This window comes from Stegodyphus dumicola, chromosome 3 (assembly GCF_044657685.1).
Source record: "Stegodyphus dumicola isolate Sdum_Otavi_A_Nest chromosome 3, ASM4465768v1".
Classification (NCBI taxonomy): domain Eukaryota; kingdom Metazoa; phylum Arthropoda; class Arachnida; order Araneae; family Eresidae; genus Stegodyphus; species Stegodyphus dumicola.
The window spans coordinates 166,564,829-166,582,636 of record NC_140770.1 but is presented as its reverse complement, the minus strand read 5'-3'; the positions used below and the strand labels follow the sequence as shown (position 1 = coordinate 166,582,636).

The 17,808-nt window shown below is 34.6% G+C and overlaps 1 protein-coding gene across 2 annotated transcripts in view; it reads left to right on the top strand.

Moving 5' to 3' along the window:
• The first annotated feature begins 8,754 nt into the window (after positions 1 to 8,754).
• The window catches only part of LOC118199580 (katanin p80 WD40 repeat-containing subunit B1-like), a 331,155-nt gene continuing 322,101 nt past the window's right edge, over positions 8,755 to 17,808 (top strand). Inside the window, exon 1 of one of the 2 annotated variants that reach the window (XM_085813586.1) lies at positions 8,755 to 8,986. In XM_085813586.1, coding sequence (XP_085669712.1) covers positions 8,875 to 8,986 — 112 coding nt within the window. In that variant the 5' untranslated portion in view covers positions 8,755 to 8,874. The remainder of the gene's footprint in view (positions 8,987 to 17,808) is intronic. The other variant, XM_085813587.1, reaches the window with a different exon arrangement.

Sequence of the window (17,808 nt, the reverse complement as noted above, 5' to 3'; positions counted from 1 at the left end):
CGAATTCGCCTTGTGGAAATGCTTAAATACCTCTTCATTATTGATATCATTTATTCGCTATTTTACTAAGAGCATAGAATGGCTCTTAATTAACTATATTATCTTCAAAATTCGAAAACCTTCCGCAAAAATGTCTGCAGATAACAAATGAAGACGTATCTTTAAGACAATTTATTGGCCTTTAACTTAATTTAATATCACTTCTCTTGACTCTTTACGTTGATGTCATACTGTTTTTCTTCTTATTAAAGACAAAACAGTGTAGAATTTAAAGTTAATACTTTACAATATCGTTAGATTTATTTAAGATAAGAGAGAAAATTTAATTAATAGTTTACTTACTAACATTAGTATTGTTTCGAATTTTGTATATATGTAAATAATTTTAGTCAAATTATATGTAAAATTGTAGCACCTTTTATATAATGTAACATGAAACGCCTCAAGAGATGAAGCTCTGGTAAAAAAATAAGATAACAGGGGCAAATTTATTTAACATGAAGGTAAATGGCTATTTCGGTAGATTGGCAAAATATCGCCAAACTAACGATAATTTTGCGACTTACATTTTTCGCGGAATTTGGAATCATCAAAAGCATCCAAACTTGGCGATCGTTTCGCGACATTTTGATCCGATCCTTGCGTAACTATAATTGGTACTGTTACTGAATATTGATCCCTCTATGTAACTGTAACTGTTACTAAAATTGATCCCTCTATGTAACTGTAACTGTATCCTGCCCTTATATGTAACTTAAACCACGTATGCCGTCCATTAATTTGGATGTATAGAGATATCTTAGCGGCTGAGGGTGATTTTTTAAGATCGGAGACAGATTCAACTCTCAAATGTTAGTTTCAGAGCGAGCATATCTGAATACACCGAAGTGCAGTGCAAAGCGCGTCTTTTAGACGCGCTTTGCACTGCATTGTGTTTTACGTTCTTAGTGGTTTGAATGTAACTACTGATTGTGCTCTTTGATATTAAGAGGAGCTGTACGAGTGCTTTTGTGGAAAGTTTTAGAACTGTAAAAAAAATTTTAAATACATTTTATCAAGCTGTCATCTGTTCTGTGTGCATTTGATCCAATATGAATTCATATGCAATCAGCTGTATAATTAACCCTTACCAAACCGAAGCCTTCGCTATCCTGTATGCTTAAAATACAAAAACGGCCGTCCTCGTTCATTTTCTCCTCTCCCCGTCCATTAGCACACAAGTACAGATTTCAAATGACATTCTTTCTACTTCCTAAGAAAGAGGCTTCCAGTAGCCTTCTAGGACAAGCTGTCTGCAATAAACTGATACAGTGCATTTGGGAAAACTGCACCTGCTACTGCATACCTAAAGGTACATCGCATTCTCGGTCGTTTCGTGCAGTTGTGGTCGTTTGAACGTTTGAATGAAAGGATGTCTCGGGCATTTTGGCCTTCAAAAGGTTAATATGCAAATAGTAACGAAATGCAATCAATAAATGTTTGAGTTAAATTATTTAATTTAGTATATATTTTATTGAATACAATATCATTGTAAACTAGCACTTCATTACATTCTATTCTACTGATAAACTTGCTACATGTATAGAATTTTCGTGCTGTTCCTATTCATAACGAGAAATGGGGCATTTTTCTGTATCAAACCCTAACATAAGGTAACTTTTGCATTAGGAATAATTGCTTTGTTTTAAACTGCATTTATATTTGAACAGTTTTTAGGATTCCTCCCTCTTTTTATCTAAAGGAAACGTCGAAGAGCCTTGTGGACTGTTTAGCGAGTTATCGCTGAGTTCAAGCAACTTAAACGTACACTCGAGAAGGGTTAAAATACCCTTTACTCAAAATTAGATGAAATGTTGTCCCCCCCTTCTTCGGGCTTACAACAAAACTTCCCCTCGAGCTTAATCTCAATAAGAAATAAGAACTAAACTATAACTAACTAAAGGAAGCTACCTAAATACAAATATCTAACGAACTGTTGGCCCTTAATTTAAACTAACTGGCAAATATAGAAAGGCACGTAATGTACGGCCGAGCTTAACAACTTCAAGAGAGACTTAGCCCGAAGGCAAACACGCGCTACTCAGGATGCCTAGCTCTTTCTCACAAAGTAAGATAAACTTTCCGTGAGTGCTTTATCTACCTCATTTGCATTCAATGCGATTCTAAATACTCACTCTGGTAGGGAGTTGTAAGTGAAAACAAGAACTGATAGGAAAGTGACTTTAAAATTAAAATAACTGTCATAAAATTAAAATATAACTTACAAGATTTTTTTGTTAGCTAAAAATTAATAAGTCACGAAAAGAACTAGACTGCCGATGAGTAGCCACTTTTTGTAATGAAGATACCTTCTAGTAGACTTTTTAACTGAAAGATGTATGAAGAAAGAAAAAAGTTTACAATTCTATACAAATGGTAATTTCTTTTTTCTGTAGATGTCGTAGAAAAAGGTAGAATATGTTGTTCAAAGAGAGTATGTTCAAAGAGAATATGTTGTTCTCTTTGAACATACTCTTGTTGCCATTATTTATTCTGAAGTTTAATTACCTTGGGAAGTTTTATAGCATTTATTTTTAGTTTAATTTAAGAATAGGTTATTTATTTGCTACTTCAATATATTAGAATTACTTAAATAAACGTTAGTTTGAAAATTTTAGCATTTAGCTGTCAAAACGTTTGGATTACAAAGTACGACCAACAGGAATTTCTTGCAAATACCAAACTTAACGTTTCAAACAGAAAATAGGTATGAGTTGGAATTTCTTCTTTAGGGCATTTTAATACGTATGTTTTGAGAAATACGTAGAGATTTTTTTTTAATTTAGTTAAAAATTATTGGTTTCTTAAAAATGTTTTTTCATTTAGCTACTTATTTATTTATTTTTGTACCATTTATTTTTAATTTTTGTACAAAGTAAAGGAAATATTGCAATCGGGAAAAATATCAGTTATGATATTTGAAAGGAAATATTCATCTTGACCAATTCGGAATGAACCTTCACTATTCTTTTGCGTGAGGTCTGTACATTCGGACTGAATGTTTCATTCCAAAACGAAACGTAAAATGGATTTAAGATAAATGCAAAATGGATTTTTTTTCGCGACATCTGTACGTACGTATGTAGATATATATCTAGCATAAATCAAAAACGATTAGTCGTAGGAATTTTCTCTTCTCCTCTCTGAATCATATTAGCCAAGATACTGATATTCTACCTAACGCTAGGAATAATACTTAACAACAAATATTACCTAAGTGGGCACAATTCATGCCTTAAAGCTCGTTTAGCTCATAATAATGTTACGTTCTACGGGTTCGTGGATTTGGAGAATTTGATGATAACTCTTGTGGAAGAATCAGAACACAATTTATTCGCCAGTAAGCACTATTACACAGGGCAGTTCCAAAGACACGTTTACACTTGTCGGAAAACAACGATGCTTTCGAGGAGGGCTTTTTAAGGGAAACTGGCTCGTACACACGCTGCACATGGGGAAAAACCACAAAAACGCCATGCAGCCAGACCGTTTGCCTTGAATCGAGCTCAGGTCGGAATTACCAGTTTTCAACGACTTTACCTCTCAGCCGCTGTATGGGATTAAACGTTATTCAATCCTGTTGTTTTTTAGATGCGATGATACGAAAAATAAAGTGACATAATGACATCATATCCTTGAAACTGAAAACAAATTTTCCCTCTCTGTTTCATTCTGAAGAATATTTTATAATTTTAATGCTGGATGTTGGAAATTGCCTTACTAACAACTTTTTTACCATGTTGGTTTTAAAAGAGTTTGTTTTAGGTTCTGCAAAAATTTCAAAACTTCGCAAGCGAAGCATTTTTTAATGTTGAAATTTTAAAATAATGAATATGACATAGTCGAAAAGTGGAGAGGTTTCCAAAAATTACCCCCAAAATGAGAAATGAAATTAAACTTTCTTATAAATATCATTTAAAATATTTTCTGCTCTATCCGTTGGTGCAAACAGTCAGTTTCCGAAGTTTTTAGTTTGTTCGTTAAAAGAAGGTACATGCAAAACATCCTTTCAAATTAAATTTTTAAAAATCTAAATCGTAGTTTGAAAAAATCGTTTCACCATATTATTTTATCATCCAAATTGTATTGTGTGTACAAAATTTTAATATGATAACTTTCAATTATTATTAGTTTGTAAATCGATGGCAAACTTTTGACCATACCAACAAACGCCATACCTAAAACAACACAGAAGAGAATTACGGTAAAGTGAAACATAAAATTAGCAAATCGACAACCTTGTGTTTGGCGTAGACTTAGTCAAGAACTCAATCGATTTCGAGGGAGAGAAGGCATAGGTCCGTCTTCATCAGAAGCGAAGAAATCTGCAAGACTGGACCATACTAGTTGAACTAAATGAAAAGTGGACTAAATAGAAGCTTCTAGAAACAACTTACACGGATAACTTATTTTTAAATTTCAAATAAGGAAAATAAATAAAAAATATATAAAAAAAGCATAGGATTTATTCTGTCGTATTTTAAACAATTATTTTATTTCGATAATTTTACATTTTGGCTTCACAGCGACAGCGTTTTGCAGAATCAATCATAGATGGTGTGTCTGCCGCTCCGTTATTCCTTTCTGTTGTCCTCATTTCAAAGTAAGATTTATTCATAGAGATTATTTTAGTTAGAACCGTCTGAGTAAACAATTTTGAGCCCAAATACAATTTTTTTTCTGTAAATATTTATAGAAAATGAATGACGTTTAAGGATTCATGTCACGTTTTTCAAAATGCATAGGGGAAAGAAAGAGTTCTTTTCTTGGTATTTTAAGCAAGTAAATTTTAAAATGCTTTGAAAATATTCAGTTGCGCAAAAAATATTAAAGCATTTTATGAGATAAATAATGCTTGAAGTATTTCGTTTAAAAAACTGCAGATTGAAATAAATTAAAATACTTCTCTACTGAGATATCTAATGTAGAAATTTCTTATATATTTATATGATGTATAAATGTTCATAAAAAAGGATCAAAGTACAGACGTTCAATTTTCTGTTACGTAAACACAGAGGAGGGGGCTCTCAAACATCGCTCTATTTTATGCATTTTAAAAAGATAAAATTTTAAAATAATGTACTATTATTATTATATATGAATTAATACACTTTGCTGGTTATATTGAAGTAATTAATTTTTTAAACTCTAAAATTAATGCATTAAAAATTAATTTTTAAATGACATACGAAAAAGTGCGAAACAATTAATCAAATAAATAAAATAAACACTATTTACTTGAAAACTAAACTATTTAATAATATTCCATCTACAGAATCTGGATTATATAAAATAATGCAAAAAGTATAACATATAAAGAATATTAAAAAACTGCAGCACATTATTTCAAGCATTTTGAACACAATTTTTGCAAATTCTCCTAGCACATTCATTATATATTGGATTCTTGCAGCTGAACCAGAGATAGGTAGTTTTTCTTCTCAGTCTAGGGGGAGAAAGCATATTTTACGCTTTTTAAGGGTATCAGCTATATCTGGACTAGAACAGATTCCTCTGGAATCTCCTAGCACTCTCTGAATGCACATTTTTACTTCTCGGTTCACAGTTGGCTTTTGAAGCCCCCGTTCCATATGTGATTTCACTAATTCTGATAATAATTCCATCATAAAATCAGTTTTTTTTCAGTTTGGCACTATCACAACGAGTGATTAACACAACATGTGTATTAATTCAACTTACATCAAGTAACCTAAAGAATATGGCCATTGGCCACCGACTTCTTCATCGGCTTGTAGAATGCTTAGATCATTTTTCATCCAATTCATCTATACCGTCTTTAGTCAAATTGCGAAATGTTATTATTTCTGTTTTCTCAGTTTCAAGGTAGGTCTTCTAATTTCAAATAATGCATTAAAGAAATGAGAATAACACCTTTTAACTTCTGAGGCACATATAAAACGAGAGTCGTTCTAACTGTGAAATGGTTAGAACGACATCACTTTTAGTTTTATTTGGAAAAAATTCACCAGGTATTTCTCTCTTACTTTTTTCATAGTACCGACATATGTCAAATCTCTAGAGTTAAGTTCTTGTACAAGTTCGACAATTAAATAGTGATAAAGGCATTTCCCTGCTCATGCGAGAGAAAAGTAACGTAAACGCAGAGGTGAGGTCTATATGACAGCAGCCCGATCTTAAAAATTATTTTAAAAAAAAACTAATGGATAGAGTTTAATAAAAATTTAAGAATAGTTATATTTTATGTCAACTTGAAAGTACTGAAAAATAAAAGAATAACTCTATATCTTATAAGCAGTTTCGCAGTTCTAAAATATTGGCACGGTCAAACAGACCCCATCTCTGTGTTTAAGGGCTAAACATGTTATAAAATTAAACAATTAGGCATATTATTAAATCTAAAGTAAAGTTATAAATTATTATTTAGACTGTTTATTGCTTTTACATAATTCAATTTTGAAGCAACTCTAATTGTAGCTGAAAATTTAGAAACCTTATATAGTGTTGCGTTCTACGGGCTCGTGGATTTGAAGCAATTGACGACAATACTTGACTAAGAATCAAAACACAATTTATTCGAAAGTATTACACAGAAGAGTTGGAAAGACCCGTTTACATTTGTCGATACACTACGATAAACACGCTGAAACAATCAGAAACAAAATCTTCAGGATACAACGCTGAAGACAGTTTCAAGGCAAAGCACTAACTCGATTCGGTCACTCTCAAGTTAATCTCTGAACTCAAACACGATTAAGTTCAACATACTCTAGATACTCTGCGTACAGGCAGAATATGCCTTCGGGAACATTCTCAGGAAAACCGGTAAGAATTCGTTCGAGATTGATCACGCTGCACCTATTACATATTGCCAATCCTGTCGCCAGATGTCACCAAATGGGCGAATTTTCGCCAAATCTGACAACCCTGCTTTTCTTTGCCACTTTCCGGCAACCCTAAACCCGATTTGCGGAGAAGCTATCTTATCGCAGCTGGGTATTTCGCAACAATACTATTGAATTGCAGCACCCTGAGTAGTAGCTGTTTGCCAAGCTTTGTAGAAGACTTAGGTGCAACAGGACACTTCTATCAGGCTCCTAGGCGATAGCCGCATTCTGAGTAGAACATATAACAAGTGAATTAAAGATTTTTTGTCTTACGCAACAGCAACACTTGCCAAGTAGATGATAAATGTCTGGTAGCGTAAAATAATTAATGAATTTTTTTGGAGTCTCCTTCATGGATATTCCAAATGTCAAAACAAAAAACAGCAATTAAGTTTTAAATCAACTGCTATGTAAAAGTCGAAAATTTCAAATATGGAAAATCACTCTATATTGTAAAGTACTTAAAAACACTTGATTTTCAAACTGGGTTCGACATAACTTCCATCACTAGCTCAAGTTCGATATAAGGTATGAAAATTTGTGTTTTTCACTTTAGTTTGTATTCATTTAATTATTACAATTATCAATATTTTTTTTCGCTCACTTTGTCGTCTAATTATTTGTAAATTGTTTGGGCTCATATATCAGCCGATAATCAAAGTTTAGTACCAAAGATTTTGTAAGAAATTTTCGGCTTGTACGGCAATTTAATTTAATTTTAAATATAGAGTTTCACTAAAATTACTTTGCGAAGCAGAAAAATATACATGATTCTAAGTTACAAAGATATATTTTCGAGTGCTTTAAATGTCCACGAAAATTAAGTCTCATATAAAGGCCACTGATTCTTCTGGAGAAATTGTATATTTAGAGATTTATTAATCTGTCACGAGTACTGAAGTTAATACTTAGACCAGGAATTCTCAACTTTTTGTTTCTTGCATCGACGCCTTTTAAAGTAATGTTTCTCTTCATGTATCCCTTACATTTTTCTTTATAATATATTGTATATAATATACTTGTACATATTACACATTTACACTACAAACGGTTGCACGTAAATAACTCACAGATAATAATTAGATTAGGAATATGAATAAAAGTTTTGAAAATTTTATTTACGTTTAATTACTTTTTGCATTATTATTTTGATTAATTTTACAAACATAAACAAGTTTTCAGAAATAAAATCATATATTCTAATCACACAATAATTCGATTTAAATGAATGTGATGGTTCTGTTTGATATATTGATGAATTTTTCAACTATTTGGCATAACATTTTTTAATTCAATTTTTAAAACACACCGTAATTAGTGATTGAAAAAACATTTTTGGTTCTTAAAAAATATATGAAATAGTTTTTATAGTTTTACTTCTTATATTTATTTTAAATGATCTCTTTCTCATTGAAAGATCATTGACATTTTTATGTCAATAAGCAATTGATTATCAATTTTATAGACAACTTTTTTTTGGTGATTGATGAGATCTTGATTAAGCAGATCCATTTGTCAGTTCATATTACGCTATCGACCATTGCTCATCACTGATTCTTTTAAAATTTCATCGCCCTTGAAGGGTTTCAATTACAACGTCCTCGGAAATCCCTTACTTCGACTTTTTATTCGATAATAAGCTGTGAACAATAAGCAGGAAAAAAAATAATACACTACATGTATCGAATATTTTGTTGCGTAAGAAGTGTACCAAGTATTGATTTGACTTACTTACGAAAGCATCACGCAAAGCAAAACGTGGAGAAAAGAAAAGAAACAAAAAATTAACTCGCCCTTCTGGAAATTCTCTTCATTTTGGTTTCCAGGTACGGTCAATAAAAATATTCATCGACTGAGTGAGTCCGGGTGTCTGCCGGACAGTTGTTCCGGCGCTTTGCAGAGCGCAGCCGCGCTTTCTCATCAGCTATTCACCCCGAGTATCACCAGATTGGCTTTAGGCATTGTGGCGATGCGTTGCTTGTCCCCGGCCCGGCGTCAGCCGGGCTCGATATTTTACGTGGAGAAGAGGCCGGATCCCCGGACACCAGAATGGAAGGAAGCCGCTTACTCCGTGCGTTGGGGTGAGTAGTGAATTTTTTTGTTTTTCCAGCTTCTCTAACACCGTAGCTGGCGAGCACGTGACTTGGCAGAAGCCATGCTGTCATGGCGTGATGTAACTTTCGTTAGTGATTTAAAAAATGTCTCGTTGTTCCATTCTGATTGAAAAAAAATTAATTAAGTCATTTAATTAATATTGTATTAGAGTCTAATAAAAGGTAAATGGTAAATCTAGGTTAGGCAAATCTTTAGCATTTTTAGTTTCATCAACAAATTCGCAAAATTTAAAAAGAAAAAATTAGAAAGAGATAAAATCTTCAAGTTTTCAGGTTTTATATTAGGCACAAAGGGGTGTTTTTTAATGTTTTGTGTGTTACCTTTATTAATCAAATATCATGTTCTTCACATTTGAACAATAAAATTCAATTTAACAAGAATATCCCAAAAAAAGAAACCCCGCGCACAAAATATCCATGCTTGAAGTTGCACGCGATGTTAATGCTAACGGAACGCCTTGAAATAGTAAAGTTTGTTGATAAAAAATTCGTTAAAGTCTTAAAGAATATGAAAGATATATTAAAACAACTTCCAAATTCCAAATTTGGGCTTCCAGAAGCCCATAGTCGAGTAGAGGACTACGTTATTCAAAATTTGATGTCTCTAGGTACCGCTGTTTTATCACAGTGCGAGAAACATACATACATTCATGCAGATTCTTCATTATTTAATTTCCTTAAATATAATGCAGGGCTCTAATATATGGTGGCAACAGTTTGAAAATTGATTCAGAATTTTACAGGGAACCGACGCAAAATGCCAAAGCGAAATTAATAGCCCCTGTGAGGTAACGCTCCTCCTTAAGAAGGTCGCTCCTACTCGTTTTTAATTTTTGCATACCGCCAACCTATACACATACGTAAGAAGAGCGATGTTTTCAGTCCCAAAATTTGATACTGAGTTTTCAATGAATAAATACGAATTAGGGATCTCACAACATATTCGCCCAGCAGCGGCTGAGCGGTAGCGTCGCTGAAAACTGGTAGTTCGGTTCGAGGTTCGAATCCCACGAACGGGCTGGCTGCATGGGCGTTTTGATGGTTTTCCCCATGTGTAACGTGCATACGAGCCAGTTTCCCTTAGAAAGTCCTCCACGAAGGTATCCCTCCCTTAAGGCAGATAGCCCTCGAGTGCTTTGCCGTAATCTAATAAAACCAAAAACCACAACATATTTTTACTATCTTCATAAAACTGTCTGTTTGACTGTGTGGTCGTTTATCTGTGTATCTCTGTGCGATGATTTTTCGCTGCATGATAACTCTTACACGAAACTTCCAAAATTTTATGATTTTCGTATTTAAAATTTCTGCATTCATATAAACAGTTGTTTAGTTTCTTCGCCTATACCTCTCTTCGCCGCCCAACCGCGATAGTGGTTAGTGACAATAACAGCCGTACCGAAGGTCCCGGGTTCGAGTCCCGGAGAAGGCATGAATGTTTGTAAATGTATAAAGTCTATGCGGTATGAGGGCATTCAAATGTGCGGTGAGCCGAAAGTCCTCTTGAGAAGTTGATGGTAGGGGAAGAGGGGTGGGAGAGCCTGAGGCCCATCCCTCGGGTTTCTCTCCTTCAAATTTGGGAGCGGAACTGAACAAAGTCGTATTGGCATCTGAATGGTGTTGCCAATGACAGCCAATTATCCCGATGAATTTCTTGAGATTGTTCTGATGTCAGACAAGGGAGATTAATCACAACAACAATAAATATCTCTCTTTTGCCGCCCAGACGAGTACGTGGTTGCTGACTCTGACTGCTGTACCGGGTTTGGATCCCCGAGAAGGCAGGGGTGTAAATTGTCTGCGTTTTTGTAGGAGGCAACGGTAGTCCACATTATTAGGTGCCTCCATAATAAAGTGACCAGCGCTTCTGGCCTTAGTAGTGGCCATCGCTTATAATGGGTATCGTTCCCTATTAAAAATATGAATAAAATTAAAAATTTTCTTTCTTTTAATTATTGCATTACGATTTTAGAAAGCACTAAAATTCCCTAAAGGGATAAACTGTTGTTGGCTTTCCTCGCGATGGAGGGGAAATATAGTTAGAAAACACAGGAACGATGATATGATATGATGTATAGATCCGGCACTGTGCCGCGTATAATATTTCATATTTGTTCTAATCATGTTTATTATTGTTTAATAATAAATAATCGAAAGACAACTACTGTGAATTAAATAACTCAACACTTCAAAACGAAGACACCACATACCTTTTTAAAATTTCGAAATTCGGTTCGTGCTTCCTCAGACAAATTCAGCGGTGTCTTATCAGTTTTCTTAGCCTCTTTTAAATACTAATGTATCTGATTCTGGGCTACCTTGGGTAAAAATGTAAAAATCCTAAAAATCTCTGCATATCTGTTACTGTTTTAGGAAGTAGGTAGTTAAGTATCGGTTCAACTTTGTTCGGCAGAGGCTTGGTACCGTTTTTATTGATTAAATGCCCTAAGAAAAATATTTCGGAAACGCCAAAAACACATTTCGCATCGTTAAATGTCAATCCGTATGAAGTTAATTTTTCAAAAACAGTACGTAAGTAAAATTTGATCGTCTTCAAATGATCGTCTTCTGTATCACTAAATATCAAAATATCATCCAAGTAGACATTAGCAAATTTTAGGTCCCCAAGAATTTCGTTCATAAACCTTTGAGAGGGCTGTTCTGCACGGTCCGAAATTTAGAAAGACCAAATGGACTGCAAACTGCAGTTTTTTGTGTATTATCTAGATGGACCGGTATATGACGAGTTACTGTGCGTTGATGATGACACGAGTTACAATCACCAATTGGGGGAATGGGGGAAGGGACTTGCAATTGTATTGAAATGCCTATTTTCACACAACTACAAGTCACAAACTACGACAGTTTGAAGATTGGTAGTTTAAATCCCGAGAAAGTTTCATTTCATTTATTCTCCATTTGTTTTTACCCGAAATGTATAATATTCTCTAGAGTGTGATCCGAACTAAAATATAGAGAACTTTAATTCATCCCCATGTGGAATTTATCGACTGATTTTTATTCTTTTTCCCAGTCGTGCTTTAACTGGGGAAGAGCGTAAGGAACTTTGGCATTCCTCAATGCGTGCTGAGCCCACCAGCTGCCGAGCGGTTTGAACACTGGTAGTTCGGTTCGAGATCTGGTTGCATGGGAGTTTTCGTGGTTTTCCCCATGTGTAACGTGTATACGAGCCATTTTCTCTTAGAAAGTCCCCCCCCCAAGAAGGCATCCCTTCCCTTAGGCAGATATCCCTTGAGGTTTTGCCATAATCACACACACACACACTATGCGTGCTGATGACTAACCGTTGAGTTAACCGCTAAGAAAATCACCTAGGTAAAAAAAAATTGAAATCGTTCCTATGATAAACAATAATATAAGCTACAACTGACATTTTTGAAAAATTCAGAAAATAACCTTATACATTTTCCTGCAAATTTATTATGTGAACCTGAAACTGAGTCATCATATTATGATTGGCATTATCATAGCATTATGATTGAGATTCAGCATAACAAAATGCATCACTAATCTATAACTATGTATTGAAAACTGTAGTAAAGTAGATAGATACTTTATTCATAGCTTTGGACAAGGGATGAAAAAGATGAATGTATTAACAACTTTGCATTTGAACACAGTATTTGATTTTATAGCATGGAAAATTAGGGAAACAGTCTTTCATCGATAAAGTATGATATCGTAAAGAAATTCTGATTGAATAGACTCATTTTTTAAAACTTACAGGAGAATGAAATTTCGTTACCTAGGAAGCGTGGAGAAAAATCTACTCTGATGTCTGCAAAATGGGATTGATGAATAAAGTTTTCAATGCGCATGTGCGATCTTCAATCCGAACTTAAAGTGAATAAAAATTCTCATAAAAAAGCCAATACGAAGCACATGCCAAATCCCGAATCTGAGTGACATAGTAACATATGTGCGGCGTGTTTTTTTGTTTTTTGTTTTTTTGTTTTTTTTTTTTTCGTAGGACTGTACATCAGTGATCTGAAACTCAAATTGAGCGCGGGCCAAATGCATGATCTGGAACATAACAATGAACGAAATGAAATTTTTTCTTTTAGTGAAACGAAAATGCTTTATCAGCAAATCAAAAAATGCTCTAAATGCATTTTAAATTTAGCTTACTAAATATTTATTAAAACATGCATTAGCAACAATAACGCAGAGGAAACAAATTCAGATTTATATTTATTTTCGGTCTGAAATCTGCAAGGAACCTGTAAGACATTTTTGTTTGTAAATCTTCCTAACTCAGATATATTGACAATTAAATATTAAATTTTCAGATTCACTTTCTTTTCAATTATTATGCTAATTATATTTAATTAATCTTTAAATAACTTACTATAATTTAGATTATCTAAATGCTTTCAGATTTTATATTACACCCAAAACTAACACTCAAATTCCATTCAGTAAGATTTCACAGCATTCTGACATAGTTGAAACGAATTTAGAATGTGAAATAAAATATTCCGTTACCGTTTGTGTATATATGATAAGGTGGCAACCATGGGCACTTCACCCCCGCATCACATTTGATAAGGTGACTCCCAGAAGGAAACTGAAGCGTATCATATATGATACGCTAATAGTGAAGATGTTAAATCATTACTGAATTTTAGACTTTCAAAACACTAATAAGGCATTTTCTCCCTCCTTCTTAGCATGCCTTCTCTATGTAACGGTTAGCACATTCGGCGCGCATTTGGAGAGATCTAGGTTCGAGTCCCGGAGAGGGCATTGCTCATTTTACGTGTGTCCAGCATCAAATTGTCCTAATAATAGTACAGTGGTGTCCGAACTGAAAAGGTGGTGGATGATGATACACCAGGATTTGATGACTGATGGCTACCCTAATCTGCAGTCGCCCATTAAAAGGGCCAGCACATAAGGTGTTTCCTCCCTCCTCCCAGCATACCTTCGTGGTGTAACGGTAGCACACTCGGCGCAATTTCGAGCGGTCCAAGTTCGATACCCAAAGAGGGCATTGCTCGTTTATCCCATCTTCTTCAAAATAACCTGATGACCATATAAGGTATTTCTCCCGCCTTCCTAGCATGCCTTCGTGGTGTAGTGGTCTGCACGCTGGGCGCGTATTCCAGGGGTCCGCGGTTCGATTCCTGGCGAAGGCGTTGCTCATTTTTCTCTTCTCCTGCTTCTAAAAAATACCTAATTTCTCTACAGTGGCGTCCGAAATAAAAGGGTGGTGGATGATGATTCTCCACCCCCAGGATTTGGCAACTGGTCTCTAAAAACCAAAGTCGCCTTTTAAAAGGGGGAGTATATAAGATATTTCTCCCGCCTTCTTAGCATGCCTTCGTGCTGTATTGGTCTGCATGCTGGGTGCGTATTCCAGAGGTCTGCGCTTCGATTCCGGCAAAGGCGTTACTAATTTTTCATGATTCCTGCTTCGAAAAAAATACCTAATGTCTCTACAGTGGCGCCCGAACAAAAAGGGTGGTTGATGATGATTCTCCACACACACGATTTGGCGATTGGGTCCCCTAAAAAAGGGCTACTTTGGGGGTATATAAGATATTTCTCCTGCCTTCTTAGCATGCCTTCGTGGTGTTTTGGTCTGTACGCTGGGCGCATATTCCAGAGCTCGGTGGTTCGATTCCCGGCGAAGGCGTTACTCATTTTTCATCTAGCCTGCTTCCAAAAATATCTAATGTATCTACAACTATATAAAGTGTAAATTAAAGTGAATCAAATTTGTATCTTCAGATCTTTAAATACGATGTATATCTCATAGTAAATTAATTAGCTCCATTTATAGATTTTCTGGAGTGTTCTTCTTGTTAGCTTTTAATGGTAATGAAAATGGTGGAAACTCGGATTTCAAATAAATATCTAAAAATATTTGCAACAACTACGTAACTAAAATACATAGGCGGTTTGCATAATATTGCTTCGGGGACCACTAGTTTGAGATTACTGCTTTATGTGATGTTATAATAAAGAAGTACATTGCAATATTTCTTTAGCAGCTTCCACAAAGTAGATTTCCTTATTTGGAGCTATTTACTAGGCTTGAAAGGGCTTATGAAAGTCATAAATAATTCAACAACATTTTTAACTAAGTGTTCAAGAAGCCGCATTTGATTATCTTGGTCAGGAATTATCATCTTTATAATAACAGGTTTATTTGGGAACTAACTTCCTAAAAACAAATTTTCATTAATTTTGTTACTCATAATGTTAAGCAAAATCTGCGAAGAAAAGGGTCAACATAGAAAGATACCTAATTATTATTTAATATACTTGAGTCCAGCAGTTCCCGAAAGAAATCTATTTATGCATAAAAAATAGAAGAGCTTAATGGGAAGGATAATTGATAAGAAATTCATGAGATGTGGTGGAAAGTTAACTAAGCTGAAACTCGTGTACTTTCCTAAATCCAATTAAGGTCACCGATGAAACCTTTTCAGAGAAGATAAAAGTCGCTCTCCGACATGTAGAAGAGAAAACGATTTTCCTTTCCCTTTCAGATTAAATTTATAGGATTTTGCGAGTATGAAATTCACCAGTTCATCCACATTTCTGAAGAGTGAAATAGCTTTGCTGCGGATTTCGGACATAAAAGTGAAGAACAGGAAAAGAACGATAAAAAAAAGAGTGAGAAAACTAATTACTCGATACTTTTCCTTATTAGGCAATTGGATATTAAGTGCAAAATATAATATATCTATCGTAAAGTACGGATAATATAAATTTACATATAATATAAAATGTATTGTTACGAACTGTGTATTCTATGTAAATAATTTTAGTGAAATTATATGTGAATTTGCATCATTTTTTTTAAAGTACAAAGTGGCTTTGTCCGTTGCCACCCAATATTAGAGTCCTGCATTATAGTTGAAGAAATTGAATAATGAAAAATCTGCATAAATGTACGTATATTTCTCCCATTGTGATAAAACAACGGTATAGAGAGCCATCGAATTTTGAATGACGTAATCCTCCTGCGAATATGGGCATCTGGAAGCCCAAATTTGGAATTTGTTTTATGATCGATTTTATATTTTATAAAACTTTAACGAATTTTTGATTAACAAACACAAGGATTTCAAGGCGAGCAATGGCAAAAATCTACGGGGGAAAAAAAAAAAAAAAAAACCTTTTTATCTCCAGCGTGCGAAACTGTGTACCGGTAATTCTAAAGATAGGCTCATTTTAAAAGTAATTCGAGACATTGCTATTAAACTGAATTTCATGGTTTAAGTCCAAAGACCATGATATTTAATAAATAAAGGTAACACAAAAAACGTTAAAAAAACACCTCTTTGGACGTAATTTGAAATCTGAAACATTTCAGTTTTCTGTGTGTATGCGCTTGTGTGTAATGAAACATGAAATGCTCAAAAGGACAAAGATCTGCAGTAAATATAAGATACAGGGGCAAGTCTATTTAACATTGAGGTAAAAGGCTATTTCGCTAAATTGGCGAGAAATCGCTAAAAGCCACCAAATTTGGTGACATTTTGTTCGGTTCTTGCATAGCTGTAAGTGGTACTGTCATTGAATAATTTTAAGAGATCACTATATATAACTGTAACCGTATCCAGTTCTCATATTCCATCCAGCAATTTCGAGAACAGGAAGGTACTAGATATTTTTCCGCGCCCGAGGAAAAACTAAGACAAGGGAGAGCTTCGAGTTTTAGATGCACTTTTGCATTGCGTTGTGTTTAACGTTCTTATTACTTTGAAGTGTAGCTGCTGACAGTGCTCTGTAATATCGAGAAAAATTGTATGAGCATTTATGCGGAAAGTTTCGAATATGTAAACTGTTACTTTTGGTAAAGCAAATTTCGTCTAGCTATCATCGGTATGGACAAATTCCAGTCAAAAGGCCATTGCCTCTCTTTACAGCACTACTACATCTTCTTCTGATGATGCACCAGCGATGGCTTTTTTTATTTTCTTCCTCCTTTCTGCATGCCATCGTTGTGTAACGGTAGCACACTCGGCGCATATTCGAGCGGTCTAGGTTCGAGTTCCGGCGAGCGCATTGCTCATTTTTTACATATCCTGCTTCAAAATGACCTGATGACTCCATAAATTAAATACAAAACATTACAATTTTAGCACAATTATGAACTGAAACTTTCTTTCCAAAATAGATACAATAAACCCTTGCCGAATGGGGACTTGTGTAGGTTACCTTAATTGTCTTCATTTAATTTATTTAACGCTAGAATTTCAACTAAACCCGGTACTCTGCAGAGCGTCGGCAATGATTCTGCAGTCCTCTTTAATAACTGGTTTCAAAATTCATTCACTAAAGAAGTCAAAAATTACTTTGTAGAGACATTAAGTATTTTTGGAAGTAGAAGAGATGAGCAAACGCCTTCACGAGATTTTAGCGTTCTGCACATGTCGTCAAAGCCTCTCCATTTCAGGAAGGCTGACGAACCAATGATCTTGTTGTTCCTCTGATATTATTCCAGATATAACGAATCAGAGGATGAAAATACAACTGAAAATTTAAGGAGGCGTGACTAGTCCAGTCAGAAATTTTATCCAACGGAACAATACGCCAAGTTGCTTTGGAACTCTCGACTAGAGAGACTAAGCCGTTAGCAGGATCCTTACATAACAAGGACGATAACTTTACCTAAACTAATTGTTCTATGCTTTCCATGTTATTATGTCAGCCTGCCGCAGGTTACCACCGAAATGATTAATGAATTACGTCCGACATTGCTCCGAAAAAAAATCACAAGTTATTTTTAAAAGAAATAATAATTGTCTCAA